The sequence below is a fragment of the Cajanus cajan genome, chromosome 9 (genome assembly GCF_000230855.2).
Source record: "Cajanus cajan strain Asha chromosome 9, NIPB_CcT2T_4, whole genome shotgun sequence".
NCBI classification, from domain to species: Eukaryota; Viridiplantae; Streptophyta; class Magnoliopsida; order Fabales; family Fabaceae; genus Cajanus; species Cajanus cajan.
The window spans coordinates 29,235,477-29,260,360 of NC_138525.1; the positions used below are offsets into that span (position 1 = coordinate 29,235,477).

Below are 24,884 nucleotides of genomic sequence, written 5' to 3' on the forward strand. Positions count from 1 at the left end.
TGTAATATACTTATTCTAATTTAATATATTCTTAAGACATGTTTAATTTTTTTCACAAAAAATATAGTTAACATAACTATCCATTTTTATTATAAATTTATAATAATTTTTAATAATATAGGAGACTAATTATTACTATTTGTAATCTTGAGTTTTTAAAAAAATATATTTTTATATAAACATTTTTTATTATATATTCTGCAATTACTTAAAACAACACAATTATTAATATTTATATAAATTAATGTTTTTATATTTACCAAATATATTGTATGTTAGTTTTAAATTTGGGCCCCCATCACTTCCTCCGAAGAATTGTAATAGGCAGGACATGCGCAACTTTTGATATCTTAGTAGTTTCCATCCATGACTTCGTACCTATATCTATTCTTGTCTTCAAATTCAATGAGTATGATTTGTGTCTCCATCTCTGTCTATATGGTTATGATATACTTGTATTTGTCTAAAAAATTAATTAATATTTTTTGTAAAAATTAAAAAAAAAAATTCCAACATCAAGTAACTATTACAAAATTATATTAATTAAGTTCAATTTAATATAAATTTAAAATATAATAACAATATAATAAATCTCAAATAAATTATAAAAAGATAAATTAAATTTGTAGAAATCAAATATTACTTATATTTATACCTATACTAATTAAATTGGATATTCTCGAAACATGTTTAACCATTATCCACATATACGAGTATATTTATTTATCTCTATTCCTTCTTCATGTTTGTCCATGACAAAATAAAATGAAAAATAAAAACCTCCACACATCATCACTCGACAAAGCTTAGAGAGAAAATGTGAGAATTTTTATATTTTTAAAATTTATTGATCTAGTTCTAAAAAAGTCATACAATATTAATTATTTTGAGTTTTTGTGATACAAAATAATTCCTTTAAATATCAAATGAAACAAAATAACTTTTTTTAACCTTTTGATTTTTTTTTTATATTTTAAAAGATAAGGTTAAATTCAAATAATTATTCATGAAATTAAATAAAATTTCAAAATTTAATCACAAAATTGAAATATTAATATTATCTATACTAATATATAAAAAAGATACTCTTTTTGATAACTACTTTAGTCTCCATTTTTTTTGACTATTATACCCTTTTATGTTAAATAATTAAAAAAATATTTTTAATCAAATTTAAAAATTTGAAATTACTCAATCATTTTATCCTTTATTTATTTTTTAATAATTACTTTTTTATGAGTAATTTCTCATTTATATATCATAATATAAACTTTAAATAAATAATATAAAAAAAGAAAAATACATTTCCAATACATTTTTACGTGGCATTTTGTCTTTCAAATGCAGGGGATCTAACGTCTAGTCCGGTAGGGTCGTAGGCATAGCGTTACGCACACAACCAAACACAGCCTATTCCCCGAAAACTTCAATTTCAATTTCAATTTCAGTTTGCAGCTTTTAGTCAGGGCCACTCCAAAGAGCACAAACAAACCGCTTCGTCGGACTCTTCAACGACGCGAAGCCTTCAAATCACGCTGCGACGTCGTATCCTATGCATGACTCTCCGCACTAGCGCAACACAAAGAAGAAGAAGAATAAGCACCCACACTTCTCGTTCTTCGCTCTCCTCCACCCTCGACCATGGCTTCTCCTTCGCATCGCACCCGCATCAACCAGGTCCTTTCTCTGTCTCCATTTCCCCAACCCTATACGACGCCGTTCGCTCCCACATTACCTCCAAATTCCCGCAAAATCACCACGAAACAATTAGCATTCTTTGAACGTCGCTGCTCAATTGTGCTTTACGAATTTCGATTTTCTCACTTGCGATACCTTTTCGCGTGCAGTTTTACGCTTCGAAGAAGAGGAAAGCTGCGTCACCGGTTCGCAAGGCTGGGAGAACTGAAAAGGGTGCAAGGCATGGGGCTGGCGCGTCTCCGAGCGCCAAAGGCACTTTGGACGGTTACTTGGTTCCGTCGCAGGACGGCGGTGACGACGGCGGCGCGGCTCGGCTGGATTCGGTTAAGAGAAATTTGGCCGCAGAGATTGGTGGTTCTCTGGACGGTGAAGTTGATAAGCACACTCTTTCGTCGGCGCAATCTACTATGCCGAGTGCGGCAAGGTCGGAGCTTAAACAGTTTGCAGCTGATTTTTTTCCTTTGTATTGCAGGTGGTTTACTCTATCTGTTTGAAGAATTGCGTGTGAATGAAATGTTCGATGAACAAAACTTAATTACAATTCCTTAGATATAATCGATGTTATTTTCGAATCAGAATTGAAGTTTTATCTCGGTAATATATGTGATATTACTGACATTAAACGTAAATGCATATGCATATGTATATTAATGAGGTAAAACTCTAATTCTAATTAGATAATAGCACCAAAAGTTTTACCCATGTTCAATGAGGATTGGTGTGGTGTTGCTTTGGTACCTGGTGATTTTATTTATTTCTCTTCTGTGTTTTTACTAGAGTTTGTTTGTTAGCTTTTAAATTGTGCTATATGCAGTGAATTGCAGCCAAGTGTAGATTTGCCATCGGAGATGAGAGTGGATGACCAAAAGGGACATGGTTCCCTGGTATTAGTAGAGGGAAGTAGTGGTTTTCCGCAGAAGAATAGTGAAGCTGTTGGTAAGCCATGTTTTGGTGGTGAAAATGTGTTGCTGAGTGAGAAGATCAATGGAGGCGTCAAGTCTGGCATTGCTGGTAATACTATGGGATATGCTGCTGGCTCTTGTATGAAGGTTAGGCTTGAATTCATACTAGTTTGGATTTTGTAGCTAGATTTATATTTTGAATTATGGTGTATGTTTTGTTGTTTTGATGCTTTGGCTTCTGAGTGGCAGGTCTCTGGTGGTGGTGATACTACTGCCTTTGAGACAGGCTTTAGGAAATGTAGTAATACACCTAAACCGTCTGTGAATATGGCTGAATGCTACACTCCGGGGTCTTTGATAGTAAAAGCATGTGTTAAGGAGACTCCAAAGTCTACACGGGGCAGCTCATCGTTTTCACCTGGAGAGGCATTTTGGAATGAAGCAATTCAGCTTGCTGATGGTTTGGATGTTCCCATGGCTTATGATCCTTCTAAGGTTACAGGAGAAAGTAATGTGGTGGAGGAGGAACCTGAGATGAATAACTCATGCAATTTACAGAATTATGATGGCAAGCCAAGGAAAATATTGGACCAAAGTAAAAACAGAATCTGGAATCGGGAAATGGGTGCTACTTTAGGGTCAGTTATGCACACAAGAGATTCTATGAAAGAAGCATCCAGCCTTCCTGTTAAACATTTTGATTTTTCATTTGAGGACAACAATATGGAAGAAAATACCTTGAAAAATTGTTGTGTTGATGATCCAATCAATGTTACTAGTGGGGCTGGTAAACAGGATGAATCAGTTTCTGTGACAGGTCATACATATGGAAAGAGGAATGAAGTGCAAGAAAAGGCTTTAGTAGAAACATTAGGGAATAGGATTTGTCAGAATAATGTTAATATGACATATAATTCACCCCACAATGAGGTGAGGACACCAATTAGTGCACGTGCATCTGATGAAGCCGGCACTCCTTCAACTAGTGTATCACTCAATGATGATTTTGACCTAAATAGCTGGCTTCCTCCTGAAATATGCAGCATATATAGAAAGAAAGGAATCTCAAAGCTTTACAATTGGCAGGTACACTTGCATTTTATGTGAATATGCTTCTCATGTCATCAACTCATTATAGTGATTTGCTATGTTCTATCTAAATAACCCACTTAATTCTTTGTGTTAATCCTAGTTGCTTTTCTCTGTCTCTCTCTCTCTCTTTCCCCAACTAATTGAGCTTAATTTCTTATTTCCAAAATTTGTTGCTTTGTGGTTTAGTTGGGTCTGAATTTGTTTATATCCATTTTGGTCTAGAATTCTTCTCACTGCTCCTTAGCTGTAGAGTATAATATTACTGATAACTGAAAAGGTTCTTTAAAATGGTTTATTTTTAAATATTATAGTTTCTGGCATATGTAAATTTAATCAAACTTTTTTTGTTCATTTTCCATTTCTTAGGTTGACTGCCTTCGAGTGAATGGTGTCCTACAGAGAAGAAATCTTGTATATTGTGCTTCTACAAGGTATTCTCTCATATAATAGCAACTAATGTAAATCTTATATTACATTTTTGTGCTATTCATTTATGTAAAAGTTAAGGAATTACATAGGGTGGGATATAAATTTGGGGAGTGAATGATTTTAGGGTTGTTGTTCTCAGAAGGTGGACCTGTGCATGATAGGTTTCATTTTCCTCAATAAAGATTTATTTACAGAGAGAGCAAGAGTCTCAATTTTGGTAGTGACCATTAATATATTGCAGTACAACTTCATTGTTTCATTTCATATTTATTTTGTTGTACTGAATTTCTCATTGTATTGATTCCATTAATGATTTTATAATTTTTCTCTTATATTGCTGAATTCTTTATGCTGTTTCCATATAATTCTGCTGCATGTTATCCATTGTGTTTTCAGTTCTTGATGTGATTCTCCTGCGTCTTTTGTTTTCCTTTATTTTTTTCCCGGTTTCCTGTTAGTTCTTTCCGTCCTTCTTGTGCTACCTCTGTGTCTTTCATTTGAGTAAGTATTGAATGTTTTTCTTGTGTGCACAGTGCTGGTAAGAGTTTTGTTGCTGAGATTTTAATGCTGCGGAGGGTGATAGTAACTGGAAAAATGGCAGTACTTGTTCTTCCATATGTATCAATTTGCGCAGAAAAGGTGTGCTCTTTTCTTCCCCTTATTTGTTAAAATTTAAAAATTACATCTTAGGCTGTTGTCTTGTGGATTTTGTTTGAGGTATTCAGCTTTAAAATATTTCAAAATTTTGAATTTACTCAAGTTTCTTATTTTCATTTTGATTCATGTAGGCAGAACATCTTGAACGTCTCCTTGAGCCACTTGGGAAACATGTTCGAAGTTATTATGGAAACCAAGGTGGTGCAACACTTCCTAAAGATACTTCTGTAGCTGTCTGCACAATAGAGAAGGCAAACTCACTAATTAATAGATTATTGGAGGAGGGCCGTCTATCAGAAATGGGAATTATTGTGATTGATGAACTGCATATGGTATCATCAATTATTACTCTTTTAATTTTTTGTCATGAGCTATATATTACATGCTACTTTCCCCTGTATTTTTCTATTGCACTATTATGAAAACTGAACAGCAAATGGATGGTTCCCATGGTTTATTATTGTCTACATCTGTTAACAGGTTGGTGATCCAAGAAGAGGTTATCTTCTAGAACTGATGTTGACAAAGCTTCGTTATGCAGCTGGGGAAGGTATTTCAAAATCAAGTGATGGGGAAAGTTCAGGTGGAAGCAGCGATAAGACTGATCTTGCACAAGGCCTTCAAATTGTTGGAATGAGTGCAACAATGCCAAATGTTGCAGCAGTTGCTGACTGGCTTCAAGTAAGCATAATTACAAGCACCTTCACGTATGCACAACAAAAAATTATTGGGCTTCCTGTTTCTCTTGGCCAACTGTCCTGTTTTGTTGTGACTTTTAGTTGTATAAGATAACTGTTTTAATCTGTTGAAAATTGATCTGCATAACTTAATAATATTGGTATTTATCCTTTAAAAGGCCTAATTTCACCTAATGTTTGATATGTTAAGTTGTTAACTACATAATGCATGTTTAGTACTTTGAATTGTATCTTTCATTTGAACGAAAAAATGCTAAATGCAATTGAACACTAACTGGAAATAGAGCAAAACCAGATTTTGCAAACATAAATTGCATCTAGCAATTTATAATTTTAACTAGAAAATCAATTTTTTCTGCAGCTATCCTCCATAGGGAGGCAATCTTGTTTTAGTTGAGAACATCCTCAGCATGGTGAGGCTAGCTCTCTCTGCTGTTTTCCCTTTCATATACAAGGCTTGAACTTGAATCATTGCGTAAGGAGAATATAGCACGTACCACCTGAATCAACCATCCCATTGGTTAGTAGAAAACTAAATTTGGTGATTTATTTAGGATTATAGTTTATAGGTGAAATAGAAGATATAGGAAAGTGATATACTGGAAAGTCACATAATTATCAGTCCTGGATAATGATCAGCTCTGGAAACAGTATAGTGGGATAGTAGATAGTAGTATAACTGCTATTTCAAATATTTTAATTATAATACAAACTGAATAAATACTCAAAAATAAAATATGATGTTTTATTTATATCTTAAATGCATTTACTTCTTTCATATTTCTGAAGTATGATGTTTTCTTGTAAATGAGTTTAATTCAATCAGAGTCTGGTTTTCTCTTTTGAATTAACTCTAAGCTTTTTATATTTTAAATTGATGGCTATTTATCACTGGCATATTTGACATTGTCACATTTGTATAAATGCTTCTTTTTCTGACACTATCCTATAAATCTCTCAATTTTGCATCAAGGCAGCACTATACCAGACAGAGTTCCGGCCTGTTCCTCTGGAAGAATATATAAAAGTTGGTAATTCCATTTATAACAAAAGTATGGAACTTTCTAGAACAATCTCAAAAGTGGCTGACATAGGTGGTAAAGATCCAGATCATGTTGTTGAACTATGTAATGAGGTAGGTGCTCTGGGGTCTTTGCTGCGGCTTCTACACCTTGTAATATTGAAAATTGAATAATTATGAACTGATATTCTTTTCAGGTTGTTCAAGAGGGGCAATCAGTGTTAATATTTTGCTCTAGCCGGAAGGGTTGTGAATCAACTGCAAGGCACATTGCAAAGTTCCTCAAAAGCTTTACTGTTGATGTTAATGATAATGATTGTGAGTTTGCTGATATTACTTCTGCTATTAACTCCTTGGGAAAGTGTCCTGCCGGGTTGGACCCCATATTAGAGGAAACTCTTCCTTCCGGTGTTGCATTTCACCATGCTGGCCTTACGGTAACCTTCCATTCTTTCTTGTTGATGTCATAGCTTCCACTAACACTGCTATTACAAACTTTTATTTTGGTAGCAGAAATTGATGATATTTGATTCCAATTTGTATAGAAAATGAAAATGCTATCTTCTACCTCCAAGGCCTAAGCCATATTTTATTGTTTCCCAGGTTGAGGAAAGAGAAATTGTTGAAACCTGTTATCGAAAAGGCCTTGTACGTGTCTTAACTGCCACATCAACCTTAGCAGCTGGGGTAAATCTTCCTGCTAGGAGGGTAATTTTCCGCCAACCTAGAATTGGTTGTGATTTTCTAGATGGGACGAGGTACAAACAGATGGCTGGTCGTGCTGGTCGAACTGGAATAGATACAAAAGGAGAAAGTGTATGTTTTTTCTTCCTTTGTTATGCTTTCAACTATTATAATGGTAGTGTCTATGTGGTTTTTGCAGGCTGCTTAGCTGATTGATTGGGAGGTGTTCCTAAGCATAAGCATACATGCTACTCTTTTTTTTGTTATCCTTTTTTTGATTTTGAATTCTTTGTTGTACTTAACATATGTTTTTTATCTGTTTCCATCATTTTTTTTTTATATTCATATCATTACTCATTTGGGCATATCCATGTGTCGTTGGCTGCTGTATTGTTATAATTAATTATGTCTGAGCTATTTTTTTATGACTTACACAGATACTTATCTGCAAACCAGAAGAAATAAAAAAAGTTACAGGACTTCTTAATGAAAGCTGTCCTCCATTACATTCCTGTTTATCAGAAGATATAAATGGAATGACTCATGCAATCTTAGAAGTAGTGGCTGGAGCAATAGTTCAAACTGCTAGTGATATTAATCGGTATGTTAGATGTACTCTTTTGAATTCTACAAGACCATTTCTAGACGTTGTGAAATCTGCACAAGAATCTCTCCGATGGTTGTGCCAAAGAAAGTTTCTTGAATGGAATGAAGACACGAAACTCTACAGTACCACACCTCTTGGACGTGCAGCTTTTGGTAGTTCTCTCTGTCCAGAAGAATCACTAGTAAGTGTTTCTCTCGTCTCTACTTTTATTCAATGCCAATGTTTTTTTTTAATCAATTTTGGGTTTATTTCAGTCTGGCTTTTCCTGATTATATTTTTTGCTAGAATATATTAGATATTTAGACATGTGAAAAGGGTGATGATTAATATTTGATATGTTTATTACATGTACAGAATAGTTCCTTGTAATTTTGATTTTTTTGTTGGAGGTCTCACATTGACCAATAAGATGGTCATAATAATGTATATAAGTGGGGAGTAATCCTCACTTTACAAGCTGTTTTATAAGGTTGATTTAGGCCAAAACCCACATTCTATGATGATATTAGAGCCTATCCTAGTATTGTTGTTGGGTCAATTGTGCCACCCGCTATTCGGTTGCTATCCAACCACTTGTAAATGTCTAGCAAAGTTATCGATAGTGGATAACGGTCTATGATGGTGAGGTTGAAAATCCTTTATAACTCTGGCAGATGCCATGGCGGCCGTCATGGTGGACCAAAAAAATATAATAAAAATATTTATATATATATTATATACAAAGAAAACAACAAAATAATAAATAACAAGCAACAAAACTAAATTAAAAACAACATAATATCAACTTAAATACTTAAATATCATAATAACAATACCATAATTCATTAAGTCTCATAACATAATTGATTAAAACACAACAAAAAACATAGAAAAACAAGAGTACAAGAAGCATTTTACTAATCTAATCATCCTCCTCATCATCATCATTCTCCTTTTCCTCAATGTAATCATTCTCTTCATTGAATGCCAAAGGGGCATAGCCTTCTACTTCTTCACCTTCTGAATTGTCAAAGTTAATATTTGGCAATTCTTCCTCTAACTCCTCACTAATATCTTCTGAATCTTCTTAAACAACTTCAACCACTTTTCCTTTTCCTTTCCTAGTTGAAGAAGACACTCCTTTGCCTTTTTTAGAACTTTTTGAGATGATGGTCCTTCCCCACTTGGAGGTTGCTTTCTTTTGTTACACCTAGTATACATTAGAGGCTCTCCAACCCCTGAAACATCATAAACTTGATTCCAAGTAAGTGGATCATTTACACCAAAAACTCTCTCATCTAGAGCTTCAACTTCATCATCATCATCCGCATCCATCTCTCCAACCAGCCATTCATTACATTCATCAATATCATTAATGCTAATGGGATCAACTTCATCCTTAAGGTTGTATCTTCGCATGAGTGTTTGATTATATTGAACATAGACCAAGTCATGTAATTTTTTATGATCAAGCCTATTCCTTCTCTTAGTATGAATCTGCAACATTAAATTAAATAATTAAGCAAACATTTTAAAATATTTGGAACTAATAAGACTCTTCAAAAGCAAATTAATTACTTGCTCAAAGAAGTTCCAATTACGTTCACAACCGGTGAACTACAAGTCAAACTCAATATCTTTATGACTAGTTGTTGTAAATTGGGGGTTGATGAACCTTAACGTCTCCACCATTGAGCTATAAAGTCAAAAGAAAGTGTGTTAAACACATAGTAGTTAATAGCGGGCGGAGTGGCTGCTATCGCGGCGCTCTGGAGCGGAGCGGCTTGACCCCGCAATCTTGCTGTTGTTGCGTGGCGGATGTGTGTCGCGGCCGGAGCGGCCGCGTCGGTGGCGGAGCAGAGCGGCAAAAAATCGCGGCGCGATTTCGACATACCCTTCATTAAGGGTAAGTCAGTCTTTTCAATTGGGCTTTTTTTGCCCTAATGCTCCCCTCTCCCTCTCGCGGAACCACTTGGTTTCTCAGTTCTCGCACTCCCTCTCCTCTCTCTCTCTCGGACGATTGTTTCTTCTCTCTCGAGGACGATCGTGGACGCACAGTCCTCCAGTTCCGCGACGAACTCCAGCTCTGATGCACCTCCAGCTCTGACGCACCTCCAGCTCCGACGCGCCTCCAGCTCCGACGTGCCTCCCTCCGCTCATCGTCTGTCTTCTGTTCTTATGTCTTCTCTCTTTTTAGTTTATGCAACAAAATTTTATTTTTAATTTTTTATTAAATTTAATTCAACAAATTTTATTTTTAATTTCTGATTAAATTTAATTTAGCAAATTTTATTTTTAATTTCTGATTAAATTTAATTCAGCTGATTTTATTTTTAATTTCTGATTAAATTTAATTCAGCAAATTTTATTTTTAATTTCTGATTAAATTTAACTTAGCAAATTTTATTTTTAATTTCTGATTAAATTTAATTCAGCTGATTTTATTTTTAATTTCTGATTAAATTTAATTCAGCAGATTTTATTTTTAATTTATGAATAAATAATTCAGTAGATTTTATTTTTAATTTCTGATTAAATTTAATTCAGCAAATTTTATTTTTAATTTCTGATTAACTTTAGTTTAGCAGATTTTTTTCTCTGATTAAATTTAATTCAACAAATTTTTTTTTTAATTTTTGATTAATTCAGCTGCTTTTCTATTTCTAATTCAGCAGCTTATTTTTTTTTTAATTTCTGATTCTATTATCTTTTTATTAGGCTGTTTTTGTCTTTTCTATTTCTAATTCAGCAGCTTATTTTTGGTTTTTTTTTTAGCTTTTATATATATTATTAATTATTTAATATATATAAATTAATATTAAAATAGCGGTTATCCCGCTCCGCGTCATCCCGCTATCCCATTTTTAGGGTCGACCGCTCCGCTCCGCTATCCGGGATTGACTACTATGGTTAAACATGGAACAATTAGTAGAATAGAAGTTTAAAACTCTTAAAGGTTTAGTTTCTAACCCGGTTAAACCTTTTTCCTCATTGCTATAGCAAGTTCAGTCCCAAACAGTTCTCCTGCAACTTTATAAGTGTGTAGCTCCATCTTGATTTTTTGCTTCACTTGCAAATCTCCTACCAACTTATTCATGCTTGCATAAAACCCTCTTATAATCTTACTATCAAATTCCATTTGAGGGTTGTCATAAAACATCTCTGGATTCAAAAAATGACCAACTGCATGTAATGGGCGATGAAGCTGAACATCCCATCTTCTATCAACAATTTCAAACATGGCTTTATATTTGGTCTCATTGTTATTGAAAGACTTCATAATAGCCTCCTTTGCCTTATGCATAGCTTCATATATATAGCCCATAGCTGACTTTTTCTCACCATCAACAAGTCTAAGTACTTTTACAAGAGGTGCCATGACTTTAAGTATGTACACTACATTCCTCCAAAAAGAAGACATTAAAACAGTTTTACATGCTTCTCTTCCTTTTGCTTCCTTTGATAATTTGTTTGAATTCCACTCATTTGAAACAAACATCTTTCTTGATATTTGGAAGCTTCCCAATGTCCTCCAACATTAAATCTATGCAATGGGCTGCACATGGGGTCCAAAAAATTTTCTTCCTTTTTGCCTCCAACATCTTGCCAGCAAGAACATAATTACTCCCATTGTCCGTGATGACTTGGACAACTTTTTCCTCCCCAATATCCTCTACAATAGAGTCTAGTAATTCAAATAACTTTTCTTCGATCTTCACAAAATTAGACCCATCAACAGATTTAATGAACATTGTCCCTACAACAGAGTTCACCAAAAAATTAATAATACATCTTTGCTTCTTGTCCGTCTCCAAGCATCTGACATAATGGAACATCCAAAACTAGCCCAATGTTCCTTTTGACTCTTCATCAATTATTCAGTATACTCTATCTCTTTTTGGAGAAGTGGAACTCTTATCTCATGATAAGATGGAGGTCGCAAATGCGGTCCAAAAGATCCAATAGCTGTAACTATGTCATGAAAGCTCTCCAATTTGATCATGTTAAAAGATAGTCCAACTTGAAACCAAAACCGGGCTATATATTGGTAGACCCTTGTTGTAGCTTCTTTGTCACAACTCTCCCTTATACTTATTTGCTTCAATTTCTCCTTGTTTTTGCAATTGCTGTTTCCAGACGTTTACAAAAAAGGTCAATAGGCTCTTTTTTCGTAGCAACCTTCTTCCTTTCATTGGTCCCAAGTGTCTCAACTTCTAATTCTCTTAAATCTCCCTCGAATGTATAATCTTCACTACCAAAAGTCACATCTTCCATTATTTTTTGGCATGACTCACTTTCTTTCATCTTCTTATTTTTCTCAAGTGCCCACAACTCATCTTTAACCTCTTGTGGAACACTTTGACAAGGTGCAACATTTCCCTTCTTTCCCATTAGATGTTGCTTTGCCCTTGTAATTCCTCCTTTCATGATTTTTTTGACAATAATTACACATAATTTCATTTGTATCATTCTCTTTGGTAGGATGACAATGTTTCCATCCTATATCTGTCCTCTTAACAGAGTTTAGGAATGTTTGACTTTGAGTTTGAGGAGGATTGCTAGACATTGTCCTAAAAATAAAAATAAGAACAATAATAAAATAGGAACTCAATATTAGTTTAGAATTTATAAAAAAATAGAAATGTAAATTGACCCAATTGGTAGAAGAATTAAGATTAAAAAAAATTGTTGTTGCAGATGCAGCAACGAACTCATTAAAAATTAAGAAAGGACTCAAAGGAGTAGCAAAAAATAAAGGATGAAGGAAGATTAAAATTGGAGAAAAAAAACCTGTTAGGTTTTAAGTTGCCAGAGTTGCTCGTTGGAGTTGTTCGCTAGAGTGCTAGACCACCACAATTCAGGTCGCCGGCCAGAAACGTGACCAAGGGGTGGTGGGCGTTGGTGAACAATGGTGATCAAAGGTGGTTTCGACTTTCATAAGTCCTGTTCGCACACGTGTCGTGGTTTAGGTCATTGGAGTTGTGGACCACTGCAGTTCAGGTCGCTGGTCAGAGAGGTGATTGGCGAGTGGTGGGTGACGGCAAAGGAACGTCACTGGAGACGGATTGAAGGTAGATGAACTGCGTTTGAGTGGGTGGTTGTTGTGGCTTCTCATTCTTGAACCCCAAAACCATTAGGGCATACTTGTTGGGCCTAGGTCGAAGCCCAAAACTGGCCCAAACTCGTTACTTCCGCCATCACCTTCATAACATAACGGGTCAAAAACGAACATGGCGGCCGCCACGACAGAAATGGCGGACGGCGCCACAAAACGCCAATTTGCGGACGGAAAATGGTAGCGAGGCCCAAAATCGCCTTGCCATACTGTTATAACAGCGTTATAATGGTTTTTTGATAACCTTGATGTCCAGTCCTATAAACTTAATGCTCGAGCCAATGTGAAGAGGTTGTGTTGAAGATCCTACATTTACTGATTATGTGGTCAATATAGTATATAATATATAGGTGAGGAGCAATCACCTTAGAAACCGATTTTGTAATGTTGAATTAGACTCAAACTCACATTTTAAGATGGTATCAAAGTTTATTTTAATGATTGTTGTTGGGCCTATCGTGCCACCCACTATCGGATCACACGTAGATGAACAGTTATCGGTGTGAGGGGACGTGTTGGAGATCCACTGTAGATTAGTGAGATTGCAATAATAAAGTATATAAGTTGGGTTAACAATTCTCACTTTACAAACCCGTTTTTAAATGTTGAGTTAGGCCAAAACCCATATTCTAAGTTTTTATTTCATGTAATTATATAGGTAGTACTGGTAGGATTATACTTGTGCTCTTGTGTAATTATCATCCAAATAAAATATTCATTTTTTCCATAATGTTCCTGGCGTTAACCTGTACTTTGAAGTAGTTAGTCATGCTATTCTTGGCATTGAATAGTAGGTTAAAAGTTAAAACTAGTATAATTTGAATTTTGAAATAGTAGTCATATTGTTATTGGCAATTTAACCCATACTGTTCTTGATTTCTTAGATCGTGTTAGCTGATCTTTCAAGGGCAAGGGAAGGATTTGTTCTTGCATCTGACTTGCATTTAGTTTATTTGGTGACGCCAATCAATGTTGATGTCGAGCCAGATTGGGAATTGTACTATGAGCATTTTGTGAAATTGTCTGCTCTTGACCAGGTGGGTTATTTTAAACAGAATTTCCTTTCTCTTATTGGGTAAAGATGTTATTAAATCTGCTTGGAGTTCATCAGATGCTTACTTCCAGTCTACTGCCTATTGCATACACAATGTCATTGGTTTTTTCTGGAAGAAATACATTTATATTATTAACATAAACCAGAATCTAAAGGGAATGGATGTTTTCTACAAAATATCATGGCATATTTGTTAACATTATGAATTATATGATATGCTTGCAGTCAGTTGGCAATCGAGTAGGTGTGACAGAACCATTCTTGATGCATATGGCACATGGCGCACCACTACGTGGTTCAAACAAGTCAAGAGATAATACAAGATCATTGTACAATAAACGAAGAAATCAACTTGGGGTTTCCAATGCAACAGTTAACTATGATGATCAAACACTTCGTGTTTGTAGAAGATTCTATGTTGCTCTCATTTTGTCACTTCTAGTTCAGGTGCTTTTCTCTATTTCATCATGGACTCAATACTACTACTACTACTACTACTAATTTTGTTAAAACAATATCACTAGAGATTACAGAAGATAAAAGGTAGGAGGATAAAAAAATATTTCTTGGTAGATGTCATAGGACAGCAACCAAACACAAGTGAAGACAGAGTGCCAGCACAAAAAGCTTTGCATTCGCTTTGCATGTCTAACTAGGGAAAATTTAAGAAAGAATACTTGTGAAGAGAACCAAAGAAGTCCCAGACACAATTACTTATATCCTAAAGTAAATCTAGCAATGGTTTTCCCTAAAAAGATCAAGCATTCCTCTCCAACCACAGTAACAACAGAACAACTTATATCCCACTGCCATTGCATGTTGCCTTGTATACTGCTACAGCTGCCAGGGCCCCCTAAACTTGATTAACAATGAAGGACTTGTGTACAGTTTTTCATCGTTCACATGTTAAAAGTCTGGAAAAAGCTCATATCCATTGGAAAAAGAAAATTATAAAATATTTATTCTCCTATGGTTATTTGTTAAAAATCATATTACTCTTTTTCTTACCACGTAACTTTTCTCCTGCATTATTTTCATGTTTAGTGCCTTACTCTTGTAATCCCCTCAATTCTCCGACTTCCTTTTGTTTTCTTTAATCTTTTTTAGTGCATACACATTTAGTGTGTCATGTTATCCAGTCTAATGTTTTGAATTTTTGTTTTGCCCTCCATAAATTTAGAAATTTTCTCTACTATTGCCTGCTTTTCTGTTGGTTTTATTGTCAACCTCTTATTTTGATCACCTATTGGCTTCAGGTTAATTTCCCCCTTTTTAAAATTGGGTCTAGTTTTGTTAGAATATTTGAGTATCCTTTGTTACATGTTTTCCTTTCCAGCAATCTGTTCATTTTTTGACCACATACTTGGTGAAGCTTTTGGTACCAGAAACCTCAAATTTTAATTGTCTGTCATATTCTGATACCTTCTCCATCAAAGGCCAGACTAATGTCATTTTGTTGCGAAAATTTCCTCCCTTGATGGTTGGTTATGCTTAACTATTTTCTTGTAAATACTTGGTCATCATATCTGAAGGTTGCTAATTAGCCTGTAAGTGGAATAACTGTTGGTAGAAATCTCTCTGCATGTAGCTGACCTCATTTTAGTTTTGTGACACTGAGCCATTTACTTCTGAGTTGAGCTTCTATCTAGGCTGAATGTGGACTGAATTGTCTGAATTGCTTGAGCCACCTCTAATTGATCTGTTTTTGACTTTTGAGCAGGTTGTGTTTTAGAATTCATGTCTTTCCTTTTTTACTTTAGGTTTTCCTGAGCTCAGTTTTGTAGTTATCTATTCTGTTTGAGGTTTTCAATTGATGTTTTGAAGATGTTTGATCTTTAGGTCACCTTGTTTTCAATAGGGAAATGTGTCACTTTTGCAATGTCACTAGTGTGCTTTTTTCCAGCATTGCTTTTGGATTCCTGCAATACGTCTCTTTTGAGCAGAGTCTATCTTTCCTGTGCTTCACTACTTTCAAGCCTTCTCTTCTGTTTGCGCATCAATCTAGCTAGCTTCTCATTTTGTTGCCTTTCCTAAGTGTTTTCCTTTTCTTGTTGGAAACTAAATGGAAACTGCTCTAAGTAATTAGTGTCTGTTGGAAACTATTCTAAGTAATTAATGTCTAGGAGAACTATATAGGCAGATTCATGTAAAGTGGCTCATCATTATCCTACGGGGTTGCATTTTCTATTTATTGTTATTAAATGTACTCCAATCTGAATTATTATAAATATGAGATGCTTCTGAGTGTATCAAAGACTCGAGCAATTCACCAAATTTCATTACTTAACATTCTGATTGCAGTTGCAAGTCATTGTTTGTAAGGCCATTAGAATCTGTGGTTTATGGAATCATTATGTTTTTAAGTTGCCTTATGTTGCACGTGTATTTATTTGTGATAAAATCATGTTATTGGGTGGAAAAGAAGGAAATAGTGGAAAAGAGAGAATGACTCAATAATATTAGATCTTGTTGGAACACTTTCAAATGAAGTAAACAGGCTAACAATATTTTGTAATTTCAGTAATTGATTATGTCTCTTGTTCCCTCTTCATCTTAACAGATCTGATATGTCATAGATCAATGTGTTATTTTGCAAAGATTCATCTCCTAGTTCAAGTGCTTTTGTAATGCTAGCAGTTGAAGAACTACTAACATAACAAGACTTCTAAATATATAACTAGCTCTAATTTTCAACATCGGTTACAAGGTATGGGCTTAGTATTTTGGATTGAACGGGAGTGTTGGAATATTAGGATTTCCTATGTTGGAGTACTTTGTATTGTGAGTGCCTACATTCATTATTTATATAAATAGGGGTACTAGGTCAGTTGTAAGTATTTAGAATCTTATCAATAATTAAAGTTACTCCTTTTGTGTTTCTTCTTCATCTCTCTTTTTCCCTTTCCATCTAATTCCTGGAATTTCATTAGAGCTTATATAATTTTTTTGTATAAATGTGATTTTATGAAGGAAACTCCTGTGGGCGAGGTTTGTGCAGCATTTAAAGTTGCCAGAGGAATGGTTCAAGCTTTGCAAGAGAATGCTGGTAGGTTTGCATCTATGGTTGCTGTGTTTTGTGAGAGACTTGGGTGGCATGATCTTGAAGGCTTGGTTGCCAAGTTTCAAAACCGTGTATCATTTGGAGTTAGAGCAGAGATTGTAGAACTCACCACCATTCCCTATGTTAAAGTAAGCACACTAAAGTTCAATGATAGCTTACATATTCCTTACCTTCACATAACTTTTATTGTTATTGGCTTGTACTAGTAAATAGTAATCTTATTCCCTGTTTCTTTCATTCAATTTGCAGGGTTCTCGAGCCAGAGCACTCTATAAAGCAGGTTTACGTACGCCTCTTGCAATTGCTGAAGCATCCATTCCTGAGCTAGCAAAAGCGCTTTTTGAATCTTCATTATGGGCCACAGAAGGTGATCTGTGGATTAAGCTGTCTGAATTCTGTTGGTTTAAGTTTGATATTTTGATCTAGGTTGACATGATCATGTTGATTATTCCTGGAAACTATATTTGGTAAATATGGAACTAAAATAACTGGATTAACATTTTTGTCTAAGTGAAAGGCTATTGGCAATGTACTGTACTTTTAATCTGTCCAAGTTTATCTTTATGTACATTTTTCTTTTTAAATTCATTACAACAATCTTTTAATTTGGAGTCTGTGAAGCTGCTTTAGATTTTTCATATATTGAGAGTTGATTTTATTTCTTTAGAAGGATCTGCAAAAAGGAGTTTTCAATTTGGTGTAGCAAAAAAGATAAAGAATGGTGCTCGCAAGATTGTTCTTGATAAAGCTGAGGAGGCAAGGAATGCTGCTTTCTCAGCCTTTAAATCACTTGGGTACGATGTCCCACAGTTTGCTCCTCCCATATTATCTACTGCTGCTCGTGATTCTATCAGGCAAGAAGCTGGAAGTACCTCTGGAAGTGAAACAACTGATACTAGTCCTAGTTTTGTTGATGCAAATGGCATCAATAATTCTAATAAATTTGCTTTAAATAAAGAAAGAGAAGACTTAATAAAATTATCTGTCAATGGTGCTCTGGCTTCTGTAGAAGGAAAATCAAGCAGCGGGATGATATGTAGGGTGTCTACTGTTCCAGTTGCAGGACCTACAATGGATGAGCTCAATGGGACTCTTGACCATGCCAAAAATCCAGACGTTACCGCTCTCTCTGTTCAATTGCAGAAACCGAATGATAAATCTGGGGCACATGATGGGTGCCGTGCTCATTGTACAGTGGTGCAACATAATGGGAATTTGCCTAGTGGCAATGCTGGTAGTTCCAGCCAGAAAGGTCCCATTAATGCAGTTAGTAGTCCTGGCGGGCTTGATTCATTTTTGGATCTGTGGGACACTATGCCAGAGTTCTACTTTGATATCCATTACATGAAACGATTGGAATTACACTCTGTTGCCCCCTTCGAAATCCATGGCATAGCTGTTTGTTGGGAAAATTCTCCTGTTTACTACATTAATCTTCCCAGAGACATTCTGTTGTCTGACAATAGAAAAGATGGTTGTTTATCCATGAGTGCATGCAGTCAGAAGCAGAAAGTTTCTTCTTCTAATTCTAACCAAGATTTAGCAATTGCTATATATAGATGGAGCAGAATTAGTAAAATAATAGGGAAAGGAAATGTGAGAAAATTCACCTGGAATTTGAAGATTCAGATTCAGGTGCTGAAAAGGCCTGCATTTTCAGTCCAGAGATTTGGTTGCTTGGACACACTTGGAAAAAGTATGGACCTTAAAGTTGTAGACAATTCTTACGTGTTATTGCCCCCTATTCATGTTAAAGATGCAATTGATATGTGCATTGTGACTTGGATTCTTTGGCCCGAAGAAGAGAGGAGCTCTAGTCCAAACCTGGATAAGGTAATGTAATACTTGTACTGCATAGATAAATGTACAAATATGTCCACTTGTTTGGCATCAATTTGTGAGGATTTGCTTGTGTAGCGTACTAGTGTTAACAATTATGGTTGATAATATAGGAGGTAAAGAAGAGATTATCATCTGAAGATGCTGCAGTGGCCAATCAGAGTGGCAGGTGGAGGAATCAGATGCGAAGGGCTGCTCATAATGGTTGCTGCCGTCGGGTTGCTCAAACACGGGCATTATGTTCAGTTCTTTGGAAATTACTTGTTTCTGAGGAGCTTGTTGAAGTGCTTATGGGAATAGAAATCCCGTTGGTAAGAATTTATGAAGCTTTGGTAGACTCAAAGAAGAGTGGTATCATGTCTGATGTGTATTTTACACTCACTTTTCTTTATATGCATGTTTTTGGTATTATGCTCATTTTTATATGCATGTTTGTATGTGTCTAAGTAAAATCTAAATTCTAATATTGAATTTTATCAAAACAAAATGAAATAAAAATCTAATGTTGTACAATTTTTAGATTTAATTGGAACCTTCTCATCAATATGTGATGGAGACATCTTAGTTATTAACATAATAACATAGCTTGGTCTGTTCTCATGGATTTTGTTGTCAAGATTTCTGACACCTACGACATGTGCAAAAATTAACAAAATTATATCTGTCATTGTTTCTAACAAAGAAGAGTAATAATGAGGTTAATTTTGCAAAATTGCTATTCTGTTCCCCATCTATTTATTAGTTTTTCTTAGTTTGTGTGAAAAAAAAAAAAAAGACTTAAGACAACACATATTATGATACAGAGAGAATATTGTTTGTATTTTTTTACTTAAATTTGTGCCGAACATTGTCACCCTACCTAATGAGGCAAGAAGAATGAGAAAAAGTGATCAGTTTCGGAAAAAGAATCAAGAAAAAAGGAGAAGGTTATTGTCTTTATGATTAATCAAGAAAAGGAGTCAAGAATGAGAAAGTTACCCGTTTGTTTACTTTATGATTTTATGTGTGCAGTTAATTTAAATGATTATATTAGAATTGAGAATACATTTGGCCAACTCAACCCCTAAAGCTAGCTCAAGAGGAGAGAACTGCTGAAGTTAAGGGATACTTTGCCTTTATGCCTAAGCTGATGTGGGATCTTAACATGTTACATGCTGGAATTATTTGATGCTAATTTTTACATTTCTATGTTAGGTGAATGTTCTTGCTGACATGGAGCTTTGGGGAATTGGTGTTGATTTGGAGAGATGCATCCAGGCTCGTAAATTGTTGGTTAAAAGGCTAAAGCATCTTGAGAAGGAAGCTTATAAGCTGGCTGGTATAACATTTTCATTACATATGCCAGCAGATATTGCGAAGGTTCTGTATGAGCACTTGAAGCTGCCCATACCTGATGTGCGGAATAAGGGAAAACAACATCCAAGTACTGGCAAACACTGTTTGGATGCACTGAGGTATTAACAAACTTTCCTTTTCCTTTTCGTAACTCATAATCGACATTGTAATAGGGAAAAGTTGAACTCCTGCTGGGTTTTATCCGTCCAGCATCCACCTGGACGAATGGTTAATTATGTGTAAATATGGTTAATTTTATTTCATAAGTGGTCAATAATATTAATAATGAACATGATTGTATAAAATTATCTATGTGATTAGTATTAATCACTTGTTATGTGATGTTAATGACTATTAGATATTTCAATAATTGTATGATATTATTAATCACTTGTAAGGTAAAGTTAACCACTATTAGATATTTCAATAACATCATGATACTATTTCACATATCAACAATTGTACATAATGACATTCTTTTACTTTTAACTACTAATGAACAAAGTTAACTATATTTACATATGAAGTTAACCATATGTAACAATCAATGACCTTATGACATTGTTAACCATTTGTAAGACAATGTTAACTACTCTCAATAAACTGATTATACTATTAACTCTATCAATAATCACTAATTATATACAATTACCTTTATTTATTTTAACCATTTATGAAATGTAATTAACCATATTTGTACACATAATTAACCATGTTTGTTAGATGGAGGTTGGGTGGAAAAACCTAGTGGTATGTTAATCGGGACTTATTGAAATATATTAAAAGCTAGAATGATTTCTTATCAAGAATAAACAATTATAACAGGAAAAATTATCGATGAAAGCGACAAAATAATAGTAACCTGAAGTTGAACAATACATGACTAGGACCCCAAGTACCAAAGTGAACCAACGCAGAAGTTGATGAAACAATTGTATAGTCTCGATTACTATATATCTGAATACTATATAGGAGGGATTTATCTGAATGTTGTGTACAGTATGTTTACTTATGAGTATTTTATAATCACATATTACAGTACTAGAAAATCAATCAGAAATACATAAGAATAAATCAAATTCCTAAGTTATAGTAACTGCATCCCAAATTTCTGGTATCTGCTATTTACATATTTATCATGTGTTAAATATTCTAACAGATATAAAATATTTTTTTTGTGCTTTCATATCTTTAAGAGAACTAGTTTATAATGTAATTTTAGCTTTCATATGATTTTTCATGCAATTTGTTTTAACTTCTTGATGGTAAAAGTGAGTATTAAAAAAAGGCAACAAAAAAAAGCATGTTAGAAAGGATTAGTGCTATGCAAATTGTAATATGTTTGTATGGTGGTGGTCACTGTCATCTCTGACAACCAAATTATGCCATATTTTCTAGTAATATTACAATAAATCCTCCCTATCATTTCTCTAATGATTCATATATCTATGAAAAGAAATTTAATTTCCTTTATAATATTCATTATATCCGAATAACTAAATTGACCTTCAGGATGATTGTATAATATATACCGTGCTGGAGGTTGCACAAGTATTTTATGATGGATATTTAAAAAGTTATTAGGTCAATAAATATGTGGTATGTGTAGGAATTTCACTTTATATTCTTTATTTGCAATCTATGTTCAGGGAAATTTGATTATTTCAGGCATGAACATCCCATTGTTCCAGTCATTAAAGAACATCGAACAATGTCAAAGCTGTTGAACTCTACGCTAGGATCAATTTGTTCTCTGGCTAGGCTTTCAGTAAGCACACAGAAGTATACATTACATGGTCATTGGCTCCAGACATCCACAGCAACTGGTCGGCTTTCAATGGAGGAACCTAATCTTCAGGTTTGGGTTCTTTTATTTACATGTCTTCTCTTTTTCTTTGGAATAACTTCTATATTTGATCTTAGAAATATATATAAATCAGTTCATCTGTCTTCACCTAATAGCTCAAGTATTTGGTATTATTGGATCATGATACGGTATCCAAACCTCCAAGATCAAGTAGTCTAGAGTTTGATGCTTGCTTCATTTTTCTAATAAAAAGAAAGTTTAGTTTCAACACACAGTAGGTGAGTTTGTGGTTGTCGATGCTTCAATCCCAAAGGGCTCTTGCATGAGGGGGCATATTAGAAATATAATATAAAATTTAAATAATTCAAGTCTAATAACTTAAACTTTTGAAATAGTTGGTTCATTACATATAATGTTATACAATGTCTTGTTGAGTGCTGCAGTGTGTTGAACATACAGTAGACTTCAAAATGAAAGAGGAGGAAAATGAAGGTGATGCTGATGAGAGTTATTGTAGAATTAATGCTCGTGATTTCTTTGTTCCTACCCAGGTGATAGGCTTTTAACTTTATTTGTTTCTTCTGTACTGGTGTTTTTTATTTTTAATATTGTAAAACAGTTCTCCCAATGTTACTGACAAAAACCTTTATAACTAGAGGAGGACAACTTTCCCTTTCTTTCCCTCCCTTTCATGTCCTTCGTTTTATAATCCATCATTCCCTCTGCTTATTTCTTTAATTTTCTTTGTAACTTTCAGGTCTTTTGTGCTAAATATTTGCTATACCTGTAGTCTATCCTCATTTATTTCTTTCTATTGCAGGATAACTGGTTACTTTTAACAGCAGATTATTCTCAGATAGAATTGAGATTGATGGCACACTTCTCTAAAGACTCTTCACTTGTTGAACTTCTCAGTAAGCCTGATGGTGATGTCTTTACAATGATAGCAGCAAGATGGACCAGGTGTCCAGAGGTTTCAGTGGGTTCCCAGGAGAGAGAGCAGACCAAAAAGATGGTGTATGGCATTCTTTATGGTATGGGTGTCAATAGCCTTGCAGAACAACTGGATTGCACTTCTGATGAAGCTGCTGAAAAGATTACTGACTTTAAAAGCTCTTTTCCTGGTGTGGCTTCCTGGCTTCGTGAAGCTGTTGCATCTTGTCGTAGTAAAGGGTGAGGATAAACCTTGTTCCTTTTTTGCATATTAACCTAACTCAAATATCCCTTTGCAGGGATACTATAACGAAGATACTCCTGTTGTAAGCATTGGATACTCTTGTTTGGAATTGTATTGACTATTATGGCATTGTTTTGTTGCTGTCTTTCTACAATTTTATATTTTTGGTAGGATTTAAAATAATAGTCATTCTGCAAATTGATATTTTTCTTGGTATTAAAAATATTTTTAATCTCTGTTGTAATTTGCATGCAAGTTATTTCTTGTTTGTGATCTCGATATAACCTTGTTGCAAAATATGCTTATCAATCTTAAAGGTGATTTACATAGCACTTTGTTTATGCATTCTTGTTAAACTTGAATTAATTTTGGAAATTGTGGATCACATTTCTATATGCATGATCCAGATATGTGGAGACTCTTAAAGGAAGAAAACGGTTTTTGTCAAAAATTAAATTGGGCAGCAGTACTGAAAAATCCAAAGCTCAGAGGCAAGCTGTAAATTCCATTTGTCAGGTATTTTATAATATTCTTTCTCTTCCTGATTGAGGATGTTTTCTTCAGAGCATGCCAGTATTCATGTTAGTGTTGTTTCCTCTCCCACAACCCCTCCCAGGGATCTGCAGCTGACATAATTAAGATTGCAATGATAAGAATTTACTCTGCAATTGTCGCTGGATATGATAGCCTGGATTCCAGTTCTTCAGTAGCAGCCAAGTTTCACATGCTTAAAGATCGTTGCAGGATTCTGTTGCAGGTAAATTTTAGAGGATTTGTATTCTCTTATTTTTGTTTGTTTGTGTTTCACTTATTTCATTGATTGTTAAATAGGTACACGATGAATTAGTTTTGGAAGTTGATCCTTCTGTGATAAATGAAGCTGCCCTGCTATTACAGACAAGCATGGAGAATGCGGTCTCACTTCTTGGTTTGTATTTCATAAACTTCATACTTCTGGGAACCTTGTTTCGGGGGATGAGTTGAATGTGGATGATGGTAAAATGAATTGAAGTTCTGCTTTTATGGTGAAATAATATATTCACTTTTTACATTTATGCTTTTGCAGTTCCTTTGACTGTCAAACTTAAGGTTGGAAGAACATGGGGATCTTTGGAGCCATTTACACCTGATAAATTCAAGGATGACACTCTTGTCGCTGAATCCTGAAGCACAGGTTATTTTTTTTCACGTGCCAAGGATAAGTATTTGATGATGTTGGTTGGTGCATTCTCCATAATTGAGTTCATAGGTTTGATATGGTGGGGAATTATCCGAGCGTCCTAGGAAAGAATTATGACGATGAGGCTTCCGGTGTATATAGTATCTTGAGTCCTCGATGAGTAAAAATAAAAGGGTTATGTTTTTTAGACACCCATACTCATCTACAATAGAAGAGAGTGAAGTGACAGATGTAATAGGATGGTTCGATATAAAGAGATCGAGATAGGGTGTCAAATTACTGTAATATTGAGGTGTCTTATGTATCATTCAGTGCGCAAGTGACGGCACTGCTATCATTCATTAAATCATTTTTTTATAAGGTTAGGAATACACAAATTTTGTAGGGATTTGTATATATTCAGTTCAAGTATCGGGTTGTAGGGCTGAGTTGTAAAGAAAAATGGACGTGATCTTCTCTCCCCATTGTAAGCGAAGTTATTTTACATTTATTTAGTGAGTTACTGAATATACACAAATCTCATTCAACTTTTTAAAATAATAGAATAC

The 24,884-nt window shown here is 34.6% G+C and overlaps 1 protein-coding gene across 2 annotated transcripts; it reads left to right on the top strand.

The window, feature by feature from the left end:
• Positions 1-1,363: 1,363 nt before the first annotated feature.
• Positions 1,364-24,699, top strand: LOC109809890 (MUS308 and mammalian DNA polymerase-like protein). 2 transcript variants are annotated; one of them, XM_020373308.3, is made up of 26 exons: positions 1,372-1,677; positions 1,848-2,170; positions 2,513-2,747; positions 2,850-3,686; positions 4,059-4,123; positions 4,655-4,760; positions 4,910-5,110; positions 5,259-5,459; positions 6,450-6,611; positions 6,695-6,934; positions 7,101-7,313; positions 7,619-7,969; positions 13,768-13,920; positions 14,163-14,384; positions 16,908-17,126; positions 17,248-17,365; positions 17,666-18,831; positions 18,951-19,148; positions 20,032-20,291; positions 21,841-22,030; positions 22,423-22,530; positions 22,800-23,152; positions 23,564-23,672; positions 23,773-23,913; positions 23,988-24,084; positions 24,223-24,699. In XM_020373308.3, the coding sequence occupies exons 1-26, from the start codon at positions 1,642-1,644 to the stop codon at positions 24,321-24,323; spliced, it is 6,405 nt and encodes a 2,134-aa protein (XP_020228897.2). In that variant the 5' UTR covers positions 1,372-1,641; the 3' UTR covers positions 24,324-24,699. The 2 variants fall into 2 exon arrangements, with proteins under 2 accessions (XP_082920156.1, XP_020228897.2); XM_083064030.1 differs by lacking the exons at positions 22,423-22,530; positions 22,800-23,152; positions 23,564-23,672; ... (1 more) ...; positions 23,988-24,084; positions 24,223-24,699 and having other exon boundaries at positions 1,364-1,677; positions 21,822-21,960.
• Positions 24,700-24,884: the final 185 nt, after the last annotated feature.

Bases quoted from the DNA above. Each gene is read 5' to 3' on its own strand.
- LOC109809890 (XM_020373308.3), top strand. From the start codon at position 1,642: ATGGCTTCTCCTTCGCATCGCACCCGCATCAACCAG. The intron at 20,292-21,840 runs GTATTAACAAAC...TGATTATTTCAG, and splicing joins CACTGTTTGGATGCACTGAG to GCATGAACATCCCATTGTTC. The intron at 23,153-23,563 runs GTGAGGATAAAC...TGCATGATCCAG, and splicing joins GCATCTTGTCGTAGTAAAGG to ATATGTGGAGACTCTTAAAG.